This window comes from Notothenia rossii, assembly GCF_949606895.1.
Source record: "Notothenia rossii genome assembly, chromosome: 3".
Lineage (NCBI taxonomy): Eukaryota > Metazoa > Chordata > Actinopteri > Perciformes > Nototheniidae > Notothenia > Notothenia rossii.
The window spans coordinates 38,088,144-38,112,722 of record NC_136901.1 but is presented as its reverse complement, the minus strand read 5'-3'; the positions used below and the strand labels follow the sequence as shown (position 1 = coordinate 38,112,722).

Sequence of the window (24,579 nt, the reverse complement as noted above, 5' to 3'; positions counted from 1 at the left end):
TTAAGTGGTGATTTTACATGACTCATTGTGGAGAAACACAGTTCTACAGGTCTGTTGATGATTTAACTATTAAGTGGACATAATGGTGTGAGAACATAGTTAATGGCTGCATGTGTTCACAGTTTCAGACCAGACTAAGTCTAGCAACATGCCCTCCCGGGGAGATGGCTGTAAATCCCAATCTGTTGGACGTTTGGCCCGACATCTTCCTTTGCTCGTCCCAGGAAGACTGCTTTGGATCAGAAGCACAGAGTCTGATCTGATTACTGTCGTTAGATACCGTCAGCCATCAAAACAGTGAGATTCAGAGGAGTGTAACACACAGCCGTGACCAAGAGCTGAACTGTGGACGGTTTCCCAGACGATGAGTGATGTCATGGCCATCTATGTGTTGTGAAGGCATCCTGCGCTCAGGAAGTGGATCCTGTAATAATCTCTAAAATGATCTCTGATGTAATGGTTGTGTCAATTTATATCTCAGCCACTGGAAGTCTTCAGCAGAACATAACCAATGTATTCAAAGGTCCTCTATTATACTGTTTTTCATCAATATATTACAGCTCTCAGATATATACAAACATGTCTCTGATTGGCTGAAACACCAAACAGATCATTGTAGCATTACCCATAATCCCCTCTGTTTCAGCCCTGTTTCCAAAGTGCTGATTCTCTGTCTGTTACTTTAGATGAAAAATAAGGAGCCCCTCCCCACGCCCCTCTGAGAGAGATTTGGTTAAAAATAAATCAATGGTGCTCTAGGAGGAGATTCAGGTGATAAGGGGGGGGGGGGTACCTTGGTTGCTGATTGGCTAATGGTTTCACAAGCCAACACATCGTTATGACATCATAAAGTGGCCAAAATCTGATCAGCTCATTTTCAGACAGGTTTTTATAGAAATGGATCAGGACAAAAAGAGAGAGAATCTTTGTTCCTGAAACTTTCAGAGTCTCTTTCCACAGAGGGGACACATGTTGATGTAGAAGAGACATGGAGAAGAGGGGACACATGTTGATGTAGAAGAGACATGAAGAAGAGGGGACACATGTTGATGTAGAAGAGACATGAAGAAGTGGATTTGCATAATAGGTGACCTTTAAGCTGACTTTACTGCAGGACTGCGTATTATGATGTCACTTCCTGGATAGTTATCTCACTCAAAGTTGTGTTTAGGCTCTACTAGTATCTCATACATGTAGCATGTTCCTGTGTATCTGATTATGACTTTAATACTTGAATTAGTGCTAAAACCAGGAAATGAATTAGCATGTTATCACTTGTCTTGTCAACGTTTTTGTTTCAACATGCTTTTGGTTAGATATCTGAAATCTACATAACACCTAATCGCTAGGCCTGAATTTGTATATATGAGAATAATATTGATCTCTTTGTCTTACTGTCTGCACATTTTTAAACTTAGAAAGGGCTTCTAACTTGTAAAATAACTGTTTACATGTCAAGGCTGTTAGAAAATGAAATCGTTTTGTTAACTTTAGCTTATAGTATGTGACGTAATGCAATGCGACAAACTGCAGAATGCTTCCTTCTCTTCTCAACATGCGACAGATGATTTGTGCACTTCTCTCTGCAGTGTCCTTAAAGTTTCCTCTGGTTATAAATCTTTGATCTGAACTTTACTTTCTGGGTTCCTGAAAAGATCCTGTGTTGCTGTCTCTGTTCCCTAAACGCTGCGGTGTTGTCTAAGGTGTCAGACAGCACTAAACCCTCCTGAGACCCGCTTCACTTTTACAGTTGGTAGTTGTAGTTTCTCACGGGGGTGTCCTGCCTCCCCCCCCCCCCCCCCCCCCCCCCTCCTCCCTTTTTTACCTCTCTCCCATCTCCTCTCGTTCCCTCTCTCTGCGCCTCTCTATTTTCAGAGTGTAGCGCCTGAGTGCCACTTTCAACAAGCGGAGCGGATTCCTCAGCGTTGCCATGACAGCGTTGCCATGACAGCGTTGCCATGGCTCCACGACACACTTTTTGGCTTCCCTCCTCGCTCTCGTTAATCTTCCTCTTCCCCCCCCCCTAAAAATACCAAAATTGCTTCATCCAAAAATGTGATTTCAGGACTTACAGTGGTTCCTCTGTTACCTTTAGCTTCTGGAGAGGGTCTGTTTTCATTCTCACAGGTCTGCAGGTCTTTGCTTTTCATTTCCTGTGGGAAGGATTTCACATTTATTGCAAAGTAATTGAAGTTAGTGACATTTCTTATCGTCCTAATCTCATCATTTCCCAGGAGGTTATAATATAGATTTTAAAGATGGGTACTGGTTACTACAGTAAAGATCACATCTAAATCGAGTGCAGGAACTAACTGAGTGTGTATGGAAAATAAAAGCACCAGAGTTCATTTGATTGCTAGCTGTTGAATTCTAGGAAACATTAAAGCATTACAGGTATTTATTTGGACTTCATGTACAATCCTTTGTCTCTAGCATCCTTATATCAGGCTGATGTCACTGTGCCCTGCAGCTGACCTGTGTGTGTGTGTGTGTGTGTGTGTGTGTGTGTGTGTGTGTGTCACAAACCCAGACTCATGCAGGCATCTAGCTCACACACACAGACACACACACTTACCGACTTTAGATGGGGAATACCCACCGAGGAGTTGAGATACCCACCCTCACTGATTTATTAATGAAAGCCGGTGGAGATGGAGCGAGAACACACCGGAAAGAATGAAAAAGTGGGGAGGGGTCGCACAAAGGAGATGAAGGGCAGCGATGAGGAGGAGCGTGCATGTTTTATTAACAGTCGGGGTGTTGGATTATTTACTGCAGCAGGAGGAGGGGTCGATTTTGGCTCATATATTCACTCACACACACTCTCAGGCAACATGCTTAAGACAAGGCACTACTGTATTTGACATTTTTGTGTAATCGAATGTCAGGAGACATTAGAGGAAGAGAAAGGAGAGACGTGAAGAGGACACACTTGCCACTTTCTATCACGTGTTGTTCAGTCTGGACAAACACACTAAGGAGCATGTGAACACACACACACACACACACACACACACACACACACACACACACACTTGTTTGAGCAATTACTGAGTTTGCCTTTGTTTACCTCCATTTTCTTGGCTTGGTTTTCCTCTCATTCTGGAAGTATTCATTGTGCCAGAGATTATGTTGGAAGCGTGGGAGAGAGCGTGAGGACGGCTCATTTCCAGATGACTGACCCGTAAACACATACCTTCCACACGCACGTATGCAAACAGTGAGCGCACACACACACTCTCAAATCAATGAGTGTGTCCCACTTAGAGTTAGCTGTGTCCTGTCCGTCAGCAGCTCTCCCTCACTTGTATCAAATTCCTCTTCCTCAATTACTCTCTCCGTGTCGGTCATGATGATAACTTCAAAAAGCATGTTCAAATGTAACTCTACGTTACATTTAATGCAAAATCGATTTAATTGGATTTCATTTGAAGGTTTTTTGATAATAGTATATTGTGCAATATTATTCATATAATGCAGTGTTTCTCAAACTTTTTCATACCAAGGACACTTAACCAATAAAAAAAACACTCGCGGACCACCTAACTCCACAAATATCCAAAAATACATCGTTTTTTTAGAACAGATTACAAATCGCCTGAAAATGGTACAAACAAGTGGCAACATCTGTGACGAAGGTGTTGCGCTGGGCTATATCATGCAATCGAAAGTGAAACTTAACCTCGCTCCATTGCGGAGATATTCCCGCGAGAGTGCGGAAAACTTACATTTATTTATTTATTCCAAATGTGAAATGTTACCAATATACTCACAGACCACTAGGGGGCGCTCACGGACCCCCGGTGGTCCGCGGACCACACTTTGAGAAGCACTGCATTATAATGTATAATGCATTATAGTAAATAAGCTGTAATCTCTTATTAATACTAAAAAAACACTGAATATTGTAACATATTTTAATATGATGTGCACATTTTTCTTTATATAAATAGTTTTATATAATTGTTTTTATTGCACATTTTTCTTAAGTTTTTATCTTGTCTATTTTATTATTTTACATGAACTCTTGATGTTTATATAAATATTTCTATTTGATCTTTTATTGCACATTGTTATTTTATATATTTAAATATTTTTTTATTACATTCTACAATAGAGCCAAAGTCAATAGTTTAATAGATAATTACAGTATCCATGTGATGTTACCAAATTATTTAATTCAAATACAGGTTTTAGGACTGGGCTTCTATTGAGTATCTTTACATTTATCATCCATTTCTCTAATAATTGGAGCTTCTCTCTGTCACTTTGCACACGTCTCTAAGCAGCTCTTCCCTTGTGGCCCCTCAGACACTAACAGTCTCTCTTATGAAGCTCGTTCTCTTTCTCCCTCTCCTCTCTCTCTCCCCCTCGTGGTTCCTCCGGCTCGTTAGCAACGTTTAAAAAGGTTTCCGGCTCATTTGGCTCTTGGCTCTTGCGTTGACATTAAGCGGTGTGATGAGCGGCTGAAACCCCGCGGCGGACATGACACCTCCGTCTCTGTCGGGTCAGGACTCTCAGCTCAGCCACCTGTTCTCTTCTTCTTCATCTCTCATGTCAGTGGGGAGCGATAATGGTGGTTTTCCTACAGGGGGTTTAAATGTTGACAAAACGTCAGAGTGCAATTTAGACGGACAGCAAGTGATACAGTTTTGAATATTTAAAGGTCCCCTATGATACTGTTTTTCATCAATATATCACAGGTCTCAGATATATACAGAACCTGTCTCTGATTGGCTGAAACACCAAACAGATCATTGCAGCATTACCCATAATCCCCTCTGTTTCAGCCCTGTTTCCAAAGTGCTGATTCTCTGTCTGTTACTTTAGATGAAAATAAGGAGCCCCTCCCCACGCCCCTCTGTGAGACATTTGGTTACAAAGAACTCAACGGTGCTCTAGGAGGAGATTCAGGTGATAAGGTGTGTGGGGGGGGGAGGGGGGTTACCTTGGTTGGTGATTGGCTAATGGTTACACAAGACAAAACATCGTTATGACATCATAAAGTGGCCAAAATCTGACTTTCAGATGTTTTTTATAGAAACGGATCAGGACAAAAAGAGAGAATCTGTTCCTGAAACTTTCAGAGTCTCTTCCCACAGAGGGGACATATGTTGATGTAGAAGAGACATGGAGAAGAGGGGACACGTGTTGATGTCGAAGAGACATGAAGAAGAGGGGGCAAATGTTGATGTAGAGGAGACATGAAGAAGAGGGGACACATGTTGATGTAGAAGAGACATGAAGAAGAGGGGACACATGTTGATGTAGAAGAGACATGAAGAAGAGGGGACACATGTTGATGTAGAAGAGACATGAAGAAGAGGGGATACATGTTGATGTAGAAGAGACATGGAGAAGAGGGGACACATGTTGATGTAGAAGAGACATGAAGAAGAGGGGACACATGTTGATGTAGAAGAGACATGAAGAAGAGGGGACACATGTTGATGTAGAAGAGACATGAAGAAGAGGGGACACATGTTGATGTAGAAGAGACATGAAGAACAGGGGACACATGTTGATGTAGAAGAGACATGAAGAAGAGGGGACACATGGTGATGTAGAAGAGACATGAAGAAGAGGGGACACATGGTGATGTAGAAGAGACATGAAGAAGAGGGGACACATGTTGATGTAGAAGAGACATGGAGAAGAGGGGACACATGTTGATGTAGAAGAGACATGAAGAAGAGGGGACACATGTTGATGTAGAAGAGACATGAAGAAGAGGGGACACACGTTGATGTAGAAGAGACATGAAGAAGAGGGGACACACGTTGATGTAGAAGAGACATGAAGTAGAGGGGACACACGTTGATGTAGAAGAGACATGGAGAAGAGGGGACACATGTTGATGTAGAAGAGACATGAAGAAGAGGGGACACAGAAGAGACATGAAGAAGAGGGGACACATGTTGATGTAGAAGAGACATGAAGAAGTGGATTTTTCACAATAGGTGACCTTTAACTAATCATCTCTCTCTCTCTCTCTCTCTCTCTCTCTCTCTCTCTCTCTCTCTCTCTCTCTCTCTCTCTCTCTCCTCAGACGTAGACCAGCATGCCGTTGGTGAAGAGGAACATCGAGCCCCGGCACCTCTGCCGCGGGGCGTTGCCTGACGGGGTGACCAGTGAGCTGGAGTGTGTGACCAACAGCACTCTGGCAGCCATCATCAAACAGCTGGGCAGCCTCAGTGAGTATCAGGAGTCAAGTGTAACTCACACAGGGGGCTCGGTCAAATGTCTGAGATCACAATATGGACGAAGCTATATTGATATCGCAGGAAGCCCAATATTTTTTAAAGGCTTAATATGTGTTCAAATTCAATTTTAATGAAGTATCGTAGAGTCATCATTTTAATATATCTTTTAATGAGAATAACAACGCAAAATGAATGCTATTCGTGTTCAGCCCTAAACTTACGAATTCATTTGTATTTCCTTTATCGTGAATGACTAGATTTTGTAACATTGTCTACTAACCTGAATTCATCTTGCTACCTATGCTTAAATACGAAAGCCTCCTGTCCACACTAGCATTTGTAACTCATCTCAGTCCACCTCCAAGTTGAGATGCAGAGCACACACTTGTGCCAGACGAGCGATTATTCAGTGAAACACAGGTCCTGTTTAAATTAGATTAAAAGTCAGCGCCGTCTAAATGACATTCAGCGACAGCTCTGTGAGAAATGCTCTGCCTCGACTCCATCGGTCATCTCATTGGTTTAGAGGCAGAGAGATGTGTGCATGTTTATATGTGTGTGCATTTCATTAGGCTCGGAGGTGGCTGTGTTATTGGGGATGGCTTCTCAGTACATACATTAAAATATTTGTAATTCTGTCACACACACACAGAACAGACATCCATCTCGGTGAATTCCAATCATCTCGTGTTTAATCTGAATGTGTTTGGACAGTTTTCTAACTTTGATTTGGGCTATAACTCACTGAAAAGGGATGTTATAGTCATTTCTGTTAGTCCCATTAAACTGTAATGCCTGCTGCATAAATCAAGAAATTCCCAGTGACTGAACCCCCAGAATGCAATATTGTATACTATTTTAAATGTAATTGTATATGTCTGTGTTTCCGTCCAGGTCGCCATGCAGAAGACATTTTCGGAGAGCTGTTCAACGAGGCCAACAGCTTCTACCTGAGGATGAGCAGCCTGCAGGAGAGGGTGGACCAGCTGGCCGTGAAGGTGACGCAGCTCGACTCCACCGTGGAGGAGGGTGAGGACCAAGACTTTTAATTAGTTATGTTACGTTCGCCAACCATCCGATTATTTTGAGTCTCTTTTTGGTACGAACCAAGGGAACCGAGTCGTACTTGGTGAGCGCCGTTCTTTTTATCGTTGGTTCACTGCCTGCCATAAATCCACTCGCCTTCACAGGAACTTGCTTTCCTGAATGCACATTAGCCATATATGATGACGGCGTAACGCGTGCTGCTTGAGTAGTTGTTTGGCTGGCTGAGAGATGTGGCAAGTTATACTTTTTTCTGTGAGCAAAAGTAGCCATAATTCCCATCACTAGTTTTAAATTAGTAATAAACAAAGTGTGTGTGTGTGTGTGTGTGTGTGTGTGTGTGTGTGTGTGTGTGTGTGTGTGTGTGTGTGTGTGTGTGTGTGTGTGTGTGTGTGTGTGTGTGTGTGTGTGTGTGTGTGTGTGTGTGTGTGTGTGTGTGTGTGTGTGTGTGTGTGTGTGTGTGTGTGTGTGTGTGTGTGTGTGTGTGTGTGTGTGTGTGTGTGTGTACTACTGAGTGTTTAGTGAACAGAAAAAACACTCACTCACATGTCGCTCAGTGTGTGTGTGTGATTATCGCTGTCTCCATCATTAAGCATCTCTGAAAGTCAATTCTGTTAATGCAGCAATTGACACACACACACACACACACACACACACACACACACAGTGATGATCCACTCAGCACTTACAGAAGGACTTCAGAGCAGAGTACGGTGGCCCTAGAGGCTCAAAATCAACTTAAAAGGGAGATATGAGAAACCTCAAAGCTTAGTGCTTTTCCCTCTTTCTCTTTTACATATTATTTCTTCCTTATCCATCTCCCCATGTGTCTCCTAATTGTCCTCCGTCTTTTTGTATAATGATTCCTTCTCTCCTATATCAATTTTTCTCCCGAACCATCTCCTAATCTTTCTCTTCTTCCTTTCCCTGCCTCCTTCCAGTACTTCTTTAAATCTCGTTCCCTTTTTGCTTTCTTTAAATCTCTCCTTTTTTTTTTTACTTCCAATCTCTCTCCCCCACTTCTAATCTCCTCTTGCTTCCATGTCTTTCCTCCCTCTCTCTCCCCCCTCCTTATTAATATTGCCGAGTCATTCTGCAGCGCGGCGCCTCAGACAGAGCTTCAGAGAAAGCTGCACAGACGGCGATGAAAAGGAAAAGCTCAGCAGTCCTCAGCCCTATCCTCCTCTTCCTCTCCCACTCCTCATCTCCTCAGTTCATTACCACGCTTCTTCTTCCTCCTACGCACAAGCAATTTGTCCGTCCCCCACACATTCACTACCACTTCTTTCTCTGCCTTCTCCTTCCTCCCTTCTTTCTGTGATTCTTTAAGCTAGCAGACAAATTAAACCGTGAATGAGTCAGGGAAGGATGGAAGAAATAAATTAAGGCAGGCAGGAAGGAATGGTAAATGAAAAAGAGACGGTGAAAGGATATAGGAAGAAGGAAAGGGTTGGAAAGTAACACCTGAAAGAGGGAAGGAAAGGATGGAAGGAAGAGAGGAAGGAAAGAAAATGACAAAGGAAGGAGGAGAGAAAGGAAGGAAAGGTCATGAAGAAAAGTAACAAGGAAAGGGAAGGACAATAAATATCAAGTCTTTCCTGACTTAGATTTGCGCTTAAAAATAATATTTTCGTTTTTTTTGCATTTCGAATGTGAAAGAAATGCCATTTTAAAAAAATAATAATAATAAATAAAAATATGAATGACTGTTTATGCACGAAATGTGAAATCGTTATTGAACAAGTAGTAAAAAGGTCCCTTTAAAATGGCATCACATATAGTGTAGGGAAGTCAGAACATATTAGCTTCAGAGATCCACTCTTATCTCTTTGGTTGTTGATTTGAATCGCTTCTGTTCAAAAACACACCTTCACGTGAACTTCCCTCGTGTAAAATGGCATTATCGCCCTCTGGTCACGGGAAAGCAATGAGGCGTCACACACAACGACATCCCCACTAACAGAGCATCTCTTTGAAACTGATATTCATTCATCCAACACGCTGCCTTCTACTTCCTGTATTGTGCTGCACCTCCTCCCAGACGTTGAAATGATTATTAAAGCAACCACGTACATGTTAAAGTCAGACGTCGTGACTCGTGATACATTAATCTGGTTATTAGCAGTAACACAACATGTTTGAATGAGATGGAAGAGAGACGGAGGACACGAGGTGTGTGTGTGTGTGTGTGTGTGTGTGTGTGTGTGTGTGTGTGTGTGTGTGTGTGTGTGTGTGTGTGTGTGTGTGTGTGTGTGTGTGTGTGTGTGTGTGTGTGTGTGTGTGTGTGTGTGTGTGTGTGTGTGTGTGTGTGTGTGTGTGTGTGTGTGTGTGTGTGTGTGTGTGTGTGTGTGTGTGGTTATCCATCTGTTTGATCCTGGATAGCATTCCACTACATGTAGCGTTAAATCTCCTGTCGGGAGTTAAGGGATTGACACACACACACACACACACATCTTCTCTGTCTAACGCACACATGCTATCTCGGTTCTATGTAGACAAATCCAATCCAATGTGTGTGTGCCTTGTTCCCCTTTGTTTCACGTCCGTCTCCTTTATCACTATCTCCATTTCAATGTGTGGGTTTGAGTACTAGTGTGTGTTTAGTGAACAGAAAAACACACACTCACATGTCGCTCAGTGTGTGTGTGTGTGTGATGATCGCTATCTCCATCATTAAGCATCTCACTATCTCTGAAGGTCAATTCTGTTAATGCAGCAATTGACACACACACACACACACACACACACACACACACACACACACACACACACACACACACCACTTGGATTTACAGGCACATACAGGGGGTTTTATCCTGTTTCCTCCTATTATTGTGGTAGAAACCTTCCAACCTGAACCATCCTTTATATAATTATGATTAGAGCATACAATTCATTCAATACCTGTATTAAAAGAGACATCCATTGATGTTAAGTGGGCCCAAGGAGTAATTTCTGTCTTGAAATGTCCTCATTTTCTGTCAGAACTCGTAGTTGTGTATCGCCTGTTCTTCTGCTCCTGTAAGCAATTTCCCACATTCCCAGAATGCCTTGCAAAAAATCCATAAACACATAAATCTCCAGGTCCAAGGCTCGACAGTGTGATATTCCTAGACTGCTCTTTTGCATCCAAGCTGGCACCCAAGAGTGTGTGACTAAATTGTTCAAATCTAATTTCCTGTTTTTGCTTTTTCGCAAAGAATGATGTGCTCAAATAAACAATAGGTAGATTACAACAAGATGTGATTTTATTTTTCTGCATCAAAAAATAAAATCATGAAAATGCGTTTTCTTGCATTTTTCATTTAATAAATCTACCGGTAATTACATTTCCCTACCACATGCTGAATGTCCAGGATGTTAGTAAATATCAACATTACAGCCACTAAACATAACGTAAATCATTATTTGACATCTGTTCTACCCTGCATAGAAGTTTTAATTGTATTTAATCTCAAACTGTCTATGCGGTGGGATAACACAAGTAGCCCTGGATGATATGTGCACCAACAACAGATTGTTCATTCCCATAAATCCTGATTTGATCGCTGCACATCCAGGATTAAGCTGCTAATCCGACGAGTTATAAAAAACAGCTGTTTTCAGGGATTATTTCACAAATGCTGCGTAAATGATACGCAGAAAACAAATCTGCCTTTTGTTCGACCTCACTGTCTCTTTGTTTACTTGATCTTAAAGGTCCCCTATTACACTGTTTTTCATCAATATATCACAGGTCTCAGATATACAAAAAACATGTCTCTGGAGTGTTTGGCTCCAAACACCAAACAGATCATTGCAGCATTACCCATAATCCCCTCTGTTTCAGCCCTGTTTCCAAAGTGCTGATTCTCTGTCTGTTACTTTAGATGAAAATAAGGAGCCCCTCCTCACGCCCCTCTGAGAGAGATTTGGTTAAAAAGAACTCAATGGTGCTCTAGGAGGAGATTCAGGTGATAAGGGGGGGGGGGGTTACCTTGGTTGCTGATTGGCTAATGGTTACACAAGCCAAAACATCGTTATGACATCATAAAGTGGCCAAAATCTGATCAGCTCATTTTCAGACAGGTTTTTATAGAAATGGATCAGGACAAAAAGAGAGAGAATCTTTGTTCCTGAAACTTTCAGAGTCTCTTTCCACAGAGGGGACACATGTTGATATAGAAAAGACATGAAGAAGAGGGGACACGTGTTGATGTAGAAGAGACATGAAGAAGAGGGGACACATGTTGATGTAGAAGAGACATGAAGAAGAGGGGACACATGTTGATGTAGAAAGACATGAAGAAGAGGGGACACATGGTGATGTGGAAGAGACATGAAGAAGAGGGGACACATGGTGATGTGGAAGAGACATGGAGAAGAGGGGACACATGTTGATGTAGAAGAGACATGGAGAAGAGGGGACACATGGTGATGTAGAAGAGACATGAAGAAGAGGGGACACATGGTGATGTAGAAGAGACATGAAGAAGAGGGGACACATGGTGATGTGGAAGAGACATGAAGAAAAGGGGACACCTGTTGATGTAGAAGAGACATGAAGAAGAGGGGACACATGTTGATGTAGAAGAGACATGTAGAAGATAGATGAAGAAGAGGGGACACATGTTGATGTAGAAGAGACATGAAGAAGAGGGGACACATGTTGATGTAGAAGAGACATGAAGAAGAGGGGACACATGTTGATGTAGAAGAGACATGAAGAAGAGGGCACACATGTTGATGTAGAAGAGACATGAAGAAGAGGGGACACATGTTGATGTAAAAGAGACGTGAAGAAGAGGGGACACATGTTGATGTAGAAGAGACATGAAGAAGAGGGGACACATGGTGATGTAGAAGAGACATGACGAAGAGGGGACACATGGTGATGTAGAAGAGACATGAAGAAGAGGGGACACATGTTGATATAGAAGAGACATGAAGAAGAAGGGACACATGTTGATGTAGAAGAGACGTGAAGAAGAGGGGACACATGTTGATGTAGAAAAGACATGAAGAAGTGCATAAGAGGTGACCTTTAAATCTCTCTCTTTCCGCTCCTCCCAGTCTCCCTGCAGGACATCAACATGAGGAAGGCCTTTAAGAGCAGCACCATCCAGGACCAGCAGGTGGTCTCCAGGTCCTCCGTCTCCAACCCCGTGGTGGAGATGTACCATCGCTGCGACAAACCCCCCCCACTCAACATCCTCAGCTCCTACAGGTAATAATACTACTAATAATAATACATGGGCTCAATGACGCTTTAACGCAGTCAGTGAGCCGAACACATGATCTGCCTTGAGGCTGAACACACATCATCCTAATGTTATGGAATACGTAAGATAATTAATATATCAAACATGTTTGATATTCATGTTCTTTATTAGTTTAAGAAATATTGAGGTGTGAACGATGAAATACTCTGTCAATGAGAACAAGCTAATCAGGAAGCGTCAACTTGTACCTCGCTAAAGCTAACATGCTAGTTATCCATGCTAACGAGCCGAGCTAATGTTAACTATGACGAACATTGTAAGACCTACATTGCTCCCGCTTCATTTTAGGTTATGTTTAATTGCGATTGATGCTCCATCTTCATACATGACTACATTAATCAAAATGTAAGTTACTTAGTTGTCTGGTTTCATCATAATCTATGATGTGAATTAGCTACTGTAGTAACCATGCTAATGTAGCACTTAGCCTATCGAATGCCTTGACTATAATTCAAAATTGGAAAACTCTTTTAAAACTTGCCCCACGTTTTGAAAATCGTAAAAGTAGTACATGTAGGATTTTATCTCAAAAAAAATTTTATCTGCTCCTTAAAGGAGAGGTGTCATGGCCATTTCCACTGATCATAATTCCATTGTTGAGGTCTACTAAAATAGAAAAATACTGTGCAATTTTCCAAACTCACATTGGTTTCGCATACAGCATCTCTGTAAAGCAGGGGTCGGCAACCTTTTTGATATGAAGTGCCATTTAAAAAAAAAATTGTTATCAGCGTGCCAACCATAGGTGTCAACGATCGAGAATTATCAACGGGAGGGTGGGGGGGGGGGGTTGAGGTGTTGGACGCTCGTGAACTATCAGCAGGAGGGCGGGGAAGCAGTGTGTGGACCTGTCAGCGCAACTTACATGATGCCGAATTTAACAAACACCTTTAAATAATTGGTTTAAACGGCATAATAATAAGGACGATCGTCCGTTCTGTGATTCTCCAGAGCACACATGTTAGGATATTAGGCTCATGGAAGTGAAACGAGGAAGCGGAAAAACAGAGGTCTGATGTATTTTGTGAAACAGAAGAACAGCTAAATAAATGCAACGGCCTCCCAAGAAGAGCTCGCCTCTCTCCAGTCATTTAAGTTAAAGTGGGTTATTGAACCTGAAGCTTGTTGATTCTGCCCTCCTCGACTACGGTCTGGGAGCCGACAAGAAAGTTCAACACACAGATGGCCAGTCCGCCCCTTTGTAGCATATTATTTCGATAACAGATGAGCAGATCGCCACTGGGCTTTCAACTAAATACACAGCCACGCAAAAACTGCGGCATTTGTACAGCTCCTTATGGGTACTGCAATTAGTGAAGTGCTTTATTCCTCTGTGGTGAAACGATCAGCACTGCACCACGAAGGAAAGCGGCAGAAAGTCACCTGGAGATAAAGAGAGCGGCGCTGCGTTGCATGCATGGCTTCCTTCTGCAGGTAACGGGGAGACGCGCTCTGGCGGCGGTCTCGTTCAGGATCGGAAAATACAATTTCAATATTTTGCACACTTATTCCACTTATTCCTAGTGTGCCACTGGTTACGGTGCCGCGTGCCAATGTTGGCACGCGTGCCAGGGGTTGCCGACCCCTGCTGTAAAGTATGTGTATTCAGCAGTATTCGCTTTCTCCACTAAACGGCTCGCTGCAGTTCCCCCCCCCCCCCCCCTCCCTCCGTGATTTCCTTGTTTAGCGATACACAGCCAAACTCAACCTGAACACACACAAAGTCACAGCTGAAATAAAAACAATAAGTGTGGCTTGATATTGAGTAAGAAAAAGGTTTATAGGTTGATAAACGCTGTGAGAATGGGTCTGCAGAGAGAATTTCGCGCGATCCCAACTGTCTGTTATCAGCCTGCAGCCAGGGAGGAGAGATCAGCAGGGCTGCCTGCACTAAGTGTGTGTGTGGATTGGTCAATTTGGACCAATCAGCGGGGGCTTAACGTAACGGCTCCACGGATTGGCCCATTTATTTCCGGGTACGTGCTTTCGTAAGCACGTACCCGGAAGAATCAAATGACGATGACGTCATGATGACGTTTCACCAACGAGGCGTTTTGGGGAGGTATTTTCTGTGTTAGAGTTTTACTCGCTACAGGGTGGACTTTGAGGGTTTTGACTCTGCACACCGTTTACATGTAAACCTTTATAACACACAAGGGGACGGGTAATAACCGGAAAAGCATGACATGTGGCCTTTAACCTCACACACATCCTGCTCCATTTTCTTTCCATTTTACGTCATGCCTCTTCTTTTTTTCAACCCCCTTTCTCTCCAGGGACGACAAGAAGGACGCCTTGAAGTTCTACACCGACCCCTCGTACTTCTTCATCCTGTGGAAGGAGAAGATGCTGCAGGCCACCGAGGACAAGCGCAAGGAGAAGAGGCGGCAGAAGGTGTGTGTGCGGCTGTGTGTACGACTGTGTGTACACATCAGTGTGTGGAGGTCATGTGTGTCATGCATGTTGGAGAAACGTTGTCCCAAATGTGTGTGTCATTAAACACATGCTGCAGGCTGGATTTGTGAGGGTGTGACAAAATGTTAAATACATCCATCTTCTGCTTAATTGTGAATTGGTTTTTATGCTGCTCTTTCATTTGATTCATTCCTGTGTTACATCAATAGCTTTGCTCCGTTTTGTAATTGGTGATTGGTCAGCAGGTGGACAGGGACTCCTAAATGACCTAAGGGGAATACAACTGTTTTTAAATGAAACCATATTGACATTCATACAGAGACATAGCTCCCAAATAATGATCCTGAACCTAAATACGTATTGTCTTCTATTTCAAATTAGATTTTAAGATCCAGAAACTATTATCGATCTAAGTTTATTCTACTTTTATCGAAATGTAGTCCAATTTCAGTCATGGATAGCACACATCGTTTTTATTGGATACAAAGAAATACAGGGATAATTTGCTGAGTGATTCTTGTATATCTCTTCTAAACAGTCACTAATGGTGCATTTCCACTACATCCGTTTTTGGTTGCGTTTCCACTTGGCGTAGTTCCGGCTAACGGGTACTTTTTCACAGTTTTCTGGCTCTCCAAAATCGAGTTTCTTTCCGGGCCAACAACCGGGCTGAGTATGCTAAACTAGTGAGAGAATCGCTGGCAACTACAACATAATGAACATATTTGACCGTCATTTATTTGTAATACACGTTTCTAAATGATGCCGAAGTAACAACATACTGATACCGGTTAGTAAAAACCATGAATTAATGCTTTGACAAGTGTGCAGACAGACGGCAGGCGAAACACCTTTTAAAGTGCGTGCTTTCTGAATGGAGATCGGCTAAGCTAACGTTGTATATGTTCCGACCGTCCACACTCACAACAACGGCCTATACAGACATAAATAAACCAGCGACTGTATTCGCCATGACACAGACAGTATGTGGTTTGTACTTGTTTAACTTTTGTCTAGTTTCTGAACAGATATGAGGGCTAACAGCTAACGGCTAACGGCTGATGTTGGTTTTCTGTGGTTCGCATTGAAGATGACGTCACGGCTCCCCCTACACTGCGTTACTATAGTTACTGCCCCAGTTCCTAAACTGTAATGGAAAACGCAGCATAAAGTGAGCCTGGCCTACCAAGGCCTAACTATACCGTACTAAGCCGTGCGAGGCCCTGCAGTGGAAAAGCGCCATAAGTGTCCATTAGGACCAACATAATTGGCATAAAAATGTTATATTTATAACATTTTTAATATTTCTAGCTAAATTGTATTCATTTATTTATTCCCCTTTAATTCACTTTATAGTTCTTCACTTCTCTGGACATGTTTCGACCCCCTGAACATCTGCTGCTGTACGTGTTAGCGCTGTGCTATGTCAATATGTCTGTTTAATGTAATGCTGCTCACGTGTTTAGGTTCCTCCTTATCAACCTGGAAACTGAATAAAAAGTCCCACAAAGATGGAGGATCTCCTCCTCCCTCCTTCTTCTTTTTCTTCTTCTTTCTCTAATGTATAGAGTTATCTAGCCTCAAAGACCCCCCCCCCCCTCTCTCCCTCTCCCTCCTCAGTCTAAGCTTCTTTCTCTCCCATGTTTCCATAGGGCTGTCCGGCCCACCCTGACAGGCCCCACTCCAGACAGGCCCCACCCAGGAGCCCCCTGTCCATCTCTGTAAGACAACCCAGACCCTTAACCCCTAAACCCCCCACTCCCCCCCATGCCCCCCTGCACCCTCACACACATCACACACTCAATTTTATAGAGGAATTTGGGTAAGAAACGGGCAGGAAAATACAAATACAAGCTCAAAACTAGCCATTGTTTGCATTTCAGTACTAAGAAATACACACACACCTTCCCCTCTGTGTGTGTGTGTGTGTGTGTGTGTGTGTGTGTGTGTGTGCATGCATGCGCGTCACGTTGCTTGCCACTTCATCCTCTCTCTAACCCCCTGTGATTGCTTTGCCTCCTGGTGTGTGTGTGTGTGTGTGTGTGTGTGTGTGTGTGTGTGTGTGTGTGTGTGTGTGTGTGTGTGTGTGTGTGTGTGTGTGTGTGTGTGTGTGTGTGTGTGTGTGTGTGTGTGTGTGTGTGTGTGTGTGTGTGTGTGTGTGTGTGTGTGTGTGTGTGTGTGTGTGTGTGTGTGTGTGTGTGTGTGTGTGTGTGTGTGTGTGTGTGTGTGTGTGTGTGTGTGTGTGTGTGTGTGTGTGTGTGTGTGTGTGTGTCTCTGACCCACACTGATCAATAATCAATAACTGTGTCTGTCTGTCTCGTCTCTCCTGCAGGAGCAGCAGAAGCAGGTGGAGGACCCCAGCAGAGAGGTGAAGAAGGTCAGTGATGACACACACACACACACACACACACTAAAACAAGTAAAAAAAACACTTTTCAACCTCTTATTGCATATTACCTTAGTTTCGTGTTTGAAAAACTCATGACTGCAGCAACTACAGGTTACAATAATATGTGCTCAGGCACTAAAGAAATAGCTTCTTGAAATCGGTGTAATAGAATAGAAGACAGGAGACCTTTGCCAGCATGGAGATCACTCTTAAACCATCCTTAATAAAAGTATATTAAATCAATGTATTCAATTAAATACGATGAGACACTCGGTGCCTGTAAGTGGAGACCACAGTTAAAAGGATACAGCAGCACACTTAACAACAAGATGTCATCATCACTTACATTATTCTTCCCCGTCTTCTTCTTCCAGTGATGAAATATTTACCTTTCCCGCCTTTTTTTGGTAACTCTCTTCAGGTGCGTAAGGCTCGTAACCGCCGTCAGGAGTGGAACGTCCTGGCCTACGACAAAGAGTTCAGACCAGACGCCCGCCTCACCCCCTCCCCCTACCACGGCATGTCCTCAGAGGGGTCCCTGTCCCCTGATAGCAGGTACACACACACACTGAAACAGACACACACAAACAGAAGATTGTGGACTGGGAATACATAAACACTCATGGGACAGACATATTATTGGTTTAACGCTGACGTTTTCTGCATTGGAATTGTAACCAATCTTCATTCATTTAGTCTCATAATGACACTTTTTAAAGGTAGGGTAGGTAATTCACTTCCGAAAAACTTTTTGTTATATTCCATTGAATGCTCTTAACATCCTGATAGCAATGAATACATGACGTGCTTTGACAATAAATACATTAAAAAAATATCATCTGTGGAAGCCGTGGCGCTGTAAAAAGCACGACCAATCATCTGAGCCGGCCCTCATTGGTCATGTGCGCGTCCGTGTGTTGGAGGAGGGGCTCTGTAAGGAAGTCTGAAGGAAGGGCAGCATTTTTTCCGGTTGTGTTATTTCAAATTCTAGCGCACTCGAGCTGGTTTCTCCGTTCTTACCTACCCTACCTTTAAAGCACCTCCCTGTGATGGAGGTGAAATCAGACGTGCTGTACTCTGGAATGCTCTGCTGCCCCCTGCTGGAGATGGTTATTAAGAGCATGTGGGTTTATTGAATTGGTTGGATCACTGCAGTGGCTAAATGGGGAATAAACTGGGAGTAAAGTAACAGTGTAAAAACGAATTGTAATAAATGATCAAAGAAAGACAGTAAATAAGCCCCTCTTCTCTCCCCAGGTCGATGACCTCTGACTCCTTCCCAGCGTCCCCCTCCCACCCCTCGACCCAGGTCCCGAGCACCGTGCACCCCCCCGACCACGGCCGGGAGCACCTCAGCGCCGCGGCCCAGACTCAGTCTCTGGACCGGATCCTGCGGCCCCCCAGCGGGCCCCCCGGGGCCGGAGGAGCGGCCGCACCGGGGCGCCACGCCGCCTCTCTGGGCCGAACGCCTTCAGGAGCTCAGCCCGGAGGAGAACCGGCTGTTAACGGGCCGAGGCAGCCGTCCGTTAAAGAGTACCGGGCCGGGCACGGGTACGTTTCATTGATGCTAATACCCACTGTACATTTTACATTTATATTCAATTTAATATTGAATAATCCATTTATTGCTCAATAATATCCTGCATTGTATTTGTTACTGGACATTTGTATTTCCACATGTATATGTTCCACATGTACATATCGTTTTTTACTTTTTAATGCTATTTTATTATGCTGTTAATCTTTTTTTCTTTGTATTTCGTATTTAGGGAACGTTAGATACTAAACTTATTATTTACAGATCTGTAGATAGACACTCCTTATTTAGGAAGCATAAATATGTCTTAAAAGATGTTTGCTAAGGGGACCCAGATATCATATTTTTATATTTATATATACATATTAATACTACATATTTTATCCACCCTTTAACGAGCGAGGAACCTTAATTGGTAACTTCCGCGCACAACACACATGGCGTCTCCCCCGCGACTCAGTGAGGTCGAGAAGCATGTGGTTTTCTCCCAGCCAATCAGCGAAGATCACTCTACGCCACAGAGCGCGCTATTGGGGAATTTGACCAATCAGCAGAGGCCTGAAACGGGGTTAGGGTTAAGTGCTCTATAAAGGGTTAAACACCTCATACCTGTTTCTTCTTCTTCTCCCCCCCCCCCCCCCCCCAGTGGTCAGCCCTCCACCATCCCAGAGTACTACATCCCCCCGGCCCCTCCCCCTCCCCCCCCCACCATCCCCTCGGCTCAAACGGCCTTCGACTCTGCTGCGGCGGCTGTTCCTCCCTCCGCCGTCCCCCCCTCCTCCTCCACCCTGTCCCGCCCTTACTCCCCCTCCCCTCCTCCTCCCCCGGCCAACTACGTGCCCTCCCCCTCCCACCCCCCCTCGGGCGCCCCCCCGGCCGCCCCCCCTCCCCCCCCACCAGGGGTACCGACCGGGTACCACGCTCACCCGTCATCGGGGGACGCGGCCAGGAAGGCCACCGCCTTGCTGGGGATGATCCCGATGAGCGACGCCCGCTCAGACCTGCTGGCTGCCATCCGTAGAGGTGAGAGGGGGGTTCAAGAGGGGGTTCAAGGTCAAAGAGTGAGGGTGTTCAAGAGGGTGTTCAAGGTCAAAGAGTGAGGGTGTTCAAGAGGGTGTTCAAGGTCAAAGAGTGAGGGTGTTCAAGAGGGTGTTCAAGGTCAAAGAGTGAGGGTGTTCAAGAGGGTGTTCAAGGTCAAAGAGTGAGGGTGTTCAAGAGGGTGTTCAAGGTCAAAGAGTGAGGGTGTTCAAGAGGGTGTTCAAGGTCAAAGAGTGAGGGTGTTCAAGAGGGTGTTCAAGGTCAAAGAGTGAGGGTGTTCAAGAGGGTGGTCAAGGTCAAAGAGTGAGGGTGTTCAAAAGGGTGTTCAAGGTCAAAGAGTGAGGGTGTTCAAGAGGGTGTTCAAGGTCAAAGAGTGAGGGTGTTCAAGAGGGTGTTCAAGGTCAAAGAGTGAGGGTGTGCAAGAGGGTGTTCAAGGTCAAAGAGTGAGGGTGTGCAAGAGGGTGTTCAAGGTCAAAGAGTGAGGGTGTGCAAGAGGGTGTTCAAGGTCAAAGAGTGAGGGTGTTCAAGAGGTCTCCACAGCCAAGTACTCAAACTGAAGAGAGAGCTTTTATGCACTTACAATATATACATGCTTAGTCATGAGATAACTGACCCATGACCCTATCAGAGTACAGTAGACCCATGGTCAGACCAATGATCAGATCACTGTGTGGTCACATGACACCTTGTGACTGATCACCTTCCTGAGTGCTGAGACCTACTGTCTCTCGACATGTGAGGCTTACAAAACGGTATTATTTATATGTTAAATATAAAATCATAGCATTCGATTTTCTGATAGTCACCATTTCCATTACAAGGTCAAGGAGAAGTTCAGATTTAATACTTAATTGACATGTTGCTACTAGACCTTTTTAAGTATTAAACATGTTAAATCATTGTTTTTAAACTAGAACTATTTTTATATTTGAATTACCTATTTTATGAGTGTTCAAGAGATTAATGTATTTGGTTGCATGAACCTTGTTGAAATAAATACATAATAATGAAGGTCAAAGGTCAAGAAGAAGTTCAGATTTAACACTTCATCCCCCCCCCCCCTCCCCCAGGCATTCAGCTGAGGAAGGTGCAGGAGCAGCGAGAGCAGGAGGCCAAGAGGGAGCCGGTTGGAAACGACGTGGCGACCATCTTGTCGCGCCGCATCGCCGTGGAGTACAGCGAGTCCGACGACGACTCCGAGCTCGACGAGAACGAGTGGTCTGACTAATAAAGTTTTAAATAAAGGGAGACGGAGGGGGGGGGGGGGAGACGGAGATCACTGGGAGTAAAAAGGGGGGTGAAACATTGAGACACTGAGGTGGTAATGACGGAGGTTTGGTGATTGTTCATCATTAACATTTCAACATTCAATCATACATTCTTACAGCAACAGGTTGAAGACGTATATTCTGCCTCCCCCCCCCACCCCACCCCCCCCCCCCCCCCACCCCACTCATTTCTAACCACTAACACTCAGCCGTGACAAACAATCCTCTCCCTCGCTACGTATTCGAGTGTTAATTATTAAAAGTATTCCAGGTTGTGATCCTGTATTATGTGAAGGAGGGCCCCCCAGTGAGGAGGGGGGGGCGATGTGTTTACAAAGCACATGGTATAGCACAAGCAAAACGAATTTTAGTGCAATCTTATCTGCCAAATGCTGAGAAGAAGGAATTTGTGGCGGGAAAATCAGGGAAAGAATAGAGGAGGGGTACGAAACATACGCACTCTTTAAGAGGGAGCAATGACGTTTTGATCGTTTGGCTTTTTGATCGTTTTAACCAACTTGAGATGAGAGAATCAGCGCCTAAATCTTCTTTTTGTAATAAACGCTGCTATGTTTTTATTATTTATTGTTAAAAAATACAGGTTAGCCATCAGCCAAACACTGTTAGCTCTTGATTTGACTCGAAATTGTTCATAATATGTTCATATAAATGAATTTACAGTAAGAAAGACAAGGAGTTAATATAAAGAGAGAAAAATAATAAAATAAATAAAAATAATTCAGAATCAGGTTTATTGCCGTGTACGTTTACACTCTCGTTAATCGCTGAAATGTAATCAAATTTGGAGTTCCTTAAACATTTAAAACACAGACTTGTTTATTTACATAAACCTCAAACTGCATCGGAAAACATTAATAATTTAGGTGCAATCTCCAGATCTTGCGTATTCAATTTTGGTTGCCGGGCAACGAGTCTGCTTACAATATAGTTTGTTTTTTATGGCTTGTTTATTGTGTGTTTACGTCCTAATGTATACATTTTAAACAGGCAGTCCACAAGGACCAAGATGTCTTTTTCAAGACTTGTACACAGGAAATCAAATAATATATAATATTAAAGAAAAAGTCGAATTAAAAATCTTGAGAAAATGTACTTTTTTGTAACTCATTCCCATTGTGATCAGCATTGTATTGAACACCCAGTGATCTAATTGTATAATAACATGACATGCACAATATAGAAATATCCACAAAGAGAAATATGGGATAACGTTTATTTTGTTTTATTTCTGGTAAAGCGATTAAAAAGCCAATCTCTCATAAAGTCAATGTGACCCCTAAAACCTAAAACCCCTAAATCATTGTGACATACAGTACAGTAGTTCCCTTATAGCTGAAAAGTTCAGAATGTTTTTGGGGAAACCAGCGCCACCAGCTTTTGTTGAATCTCATTCATCTTCCATATCACAGCATTGAACAACAAAGCGAGCGAGTTTACGCCATTCTTATTATTTTTTTACCACTCATGACATTTCAGGCAGTGACAGTGTGCTGTAGGTATTGGTCTTTATATATAAACGCTTCCACACGTTAACCACACGCCGGAGTCGCCCTCACAAAGCTTTGTCATCCTGAGCCGGGGTCAAAGGTCACGCCTTCATACGACCCCCGCTCACTTTGTGAACGCAGACTATAAATACTAAGTGTAAGAGACTTGCAACAGTAATATATTATCTATTCTCTTTTCAGTATAGGTTTGGCAATCCTCCGTATGAGCTGATTGGACTGTAGTGTTTTTATATAACGTGGTTTTTCGTTTGACAATGTGCTGCAGTGAGTTGTTCACTTTGGTTTCTTTTTTTGGGGGTTTTTCTACTCCAGGCTGTAGTCGAGGTACACGAAAAAACTATTAAACGCAAATCAGAAAAGCATTTCCTACCGGATACTGCTTTTAATCTATTCTCGAGCCTTAAAATCCCTAAAAAAAAAACAGGATTAAAAAATAATGTTATGCTAGATTTGTGCACTTCTTAAAACTACATTATTTTTAAATGTTCCTATCCAGAAGTGATAGATTTGTTAATGTATTGTTTGGCAATGAAGCATTTGGAGTTTTCTTGAACCATGAGACACAATTGCCTCTTTTTAAATATCCTACTGTTTCTATTTATATAATTTCAGATATAGTTTCTATTTGTCCTTTTATGATAATCTGGGCAATTGTGAGAAGCAATTCCTTCTAAAAAGCTTAATTATACATAAATATAAGCACTTAAACTCAAAAACAGCTAAATAAGTACAGTAAAATGTGTAGTTACTTCCTGCCTCACATTGAAAGATATTGGCAGGGAAATTGCTGTTAAAAGTTTGGTACAATTTTAACCTGAAACGATGGATATCTTTTGACCTTTAAGGCACCAAATAGAAAAGTAGCTAAACCAATCAGAGGTGTCCAACATGAATCCAGACACTGTTATGGCAGCATATGGTCGATGGGATCAAGGCTTTTTTCCGGGTTTGGTTTAGTAAAGAAGTTAATATTTGTTGTTGTGTATATAAATACATGCTCGTTACAGAACGGCTCGCTGTCGAACAACTCAAACTGGCTTAAAAACTGGACATTTGATGGACGTGTTGTTGATGGTTGTTCTCCCTGATTGTTTGGTCAAGTATTTATGGGTATTATTATTCAAGCATAAAAGCACATGGGCCAAATTGACCCAAGATGTGAAGCAAGAGTCATGGATACAACTTCCTCTCCCGAGCAATGAAGCACTTATTGGTCTCTTTATATCCTTAAAATAAAAAGCTATGACTGAAAAACCTCTCTACGCCACAGAGCGTATTTAATTGGAAATACCTGCCAACCAAATCAGTCTAAACTTTGCCCGAGTTTTTAAATCAACCTCTCGTATCTATGGCTACTGGCTTGTGGGAATACTTCATTATGTGTTGAAAATGTGAGAAATGAAATCATGTTGAATAGACCTTTTGGCGAAGCAGCCTGGAAAGTAAAAAAAAAATCCATTTGGGGTAATATAACATAGACAATGGAACTAAATAAAACTGTGTATTGCACACTAAAACCAACTTCAAGCAAGTATGCATGTAACTATAGACAATAAATGGTGAACACAACTGTTATCCTGTCTTTTTTCAACAATTAATGACATTTCTTTGTTTTGATTTTGTATTTTAGGGTTGATTTGCCATACAAATGAATTATGTATTTTCTCGCTAGTGTTGAACAATCATCGTTGTAATCCACACAAACTGTGATGGCAATAATATACAACAAAGGTTTTGAAACTACGCACAAATGTGGACATAGTTGAGATGACTTTCTTTCAAATGTATTGCGATACTGAGCATTTGAATGAGAAGCAAAATGACCGTTTTGGTGACTATCAGTCGCAGTTATTAAAAGAAAATACTAGGGATTATATATTTGTCACAACTTGAAT

General features: G+C 42.9%; 1 protein-coding gene across 1 annotated transcript in view; it reads left to right on the top strand.

The window, feature by feature from the left end:
* The window catches only part of LOC307032783 (actin-binding protein WASF3), a 37,708-nt gene extending 13,455 nt beyond the window's left edge, over nt 1-24,253 (top strand). The window contains exons 2-11 of the mRNA XM_079671034.1: nt 6,050-6,194; nt 7,098-7,232; nt 12,300-12,453; nt 14,785-14,902; nt 16,576-16,644; nt 17,256-17,300; nt 17,734-17,867; nt 18,570-18,863; nt 19,496-19,872; nt 20,958-24,253. Coding sequence (XP_079527160.1) covers nt 6,062-6,194; nt 7,098-7,232; nt 12,300-12,453; nt 14,785-14,902; nt 16,576-16,644; nt 17,256-17,300; nt 17,734-17,867; nt 18,570-18,863; nt 19,496-19,872; nt 20,958-21,115 — 1,617 coding nt within the window. The 5' untranslated portion in view covers nt 6,050-6,061 and the 3' untranslated portion in view covers nt 21,116-24,253. The remainder of the gene's footprint in view (nt 1-6,049; nt 6,195-7,097; nt 7,233-12,299; nt 12,454-14,784; nt 14,903-16,575; nt 16,645-17,255; nt 17,301-17,733; nt 17,868-18,569; nt 18,864-19,495; nt 19,873-20,957) is intronic.
* Nucleotides 24,254-24,579: the final 326 nt, after the last annotated feature.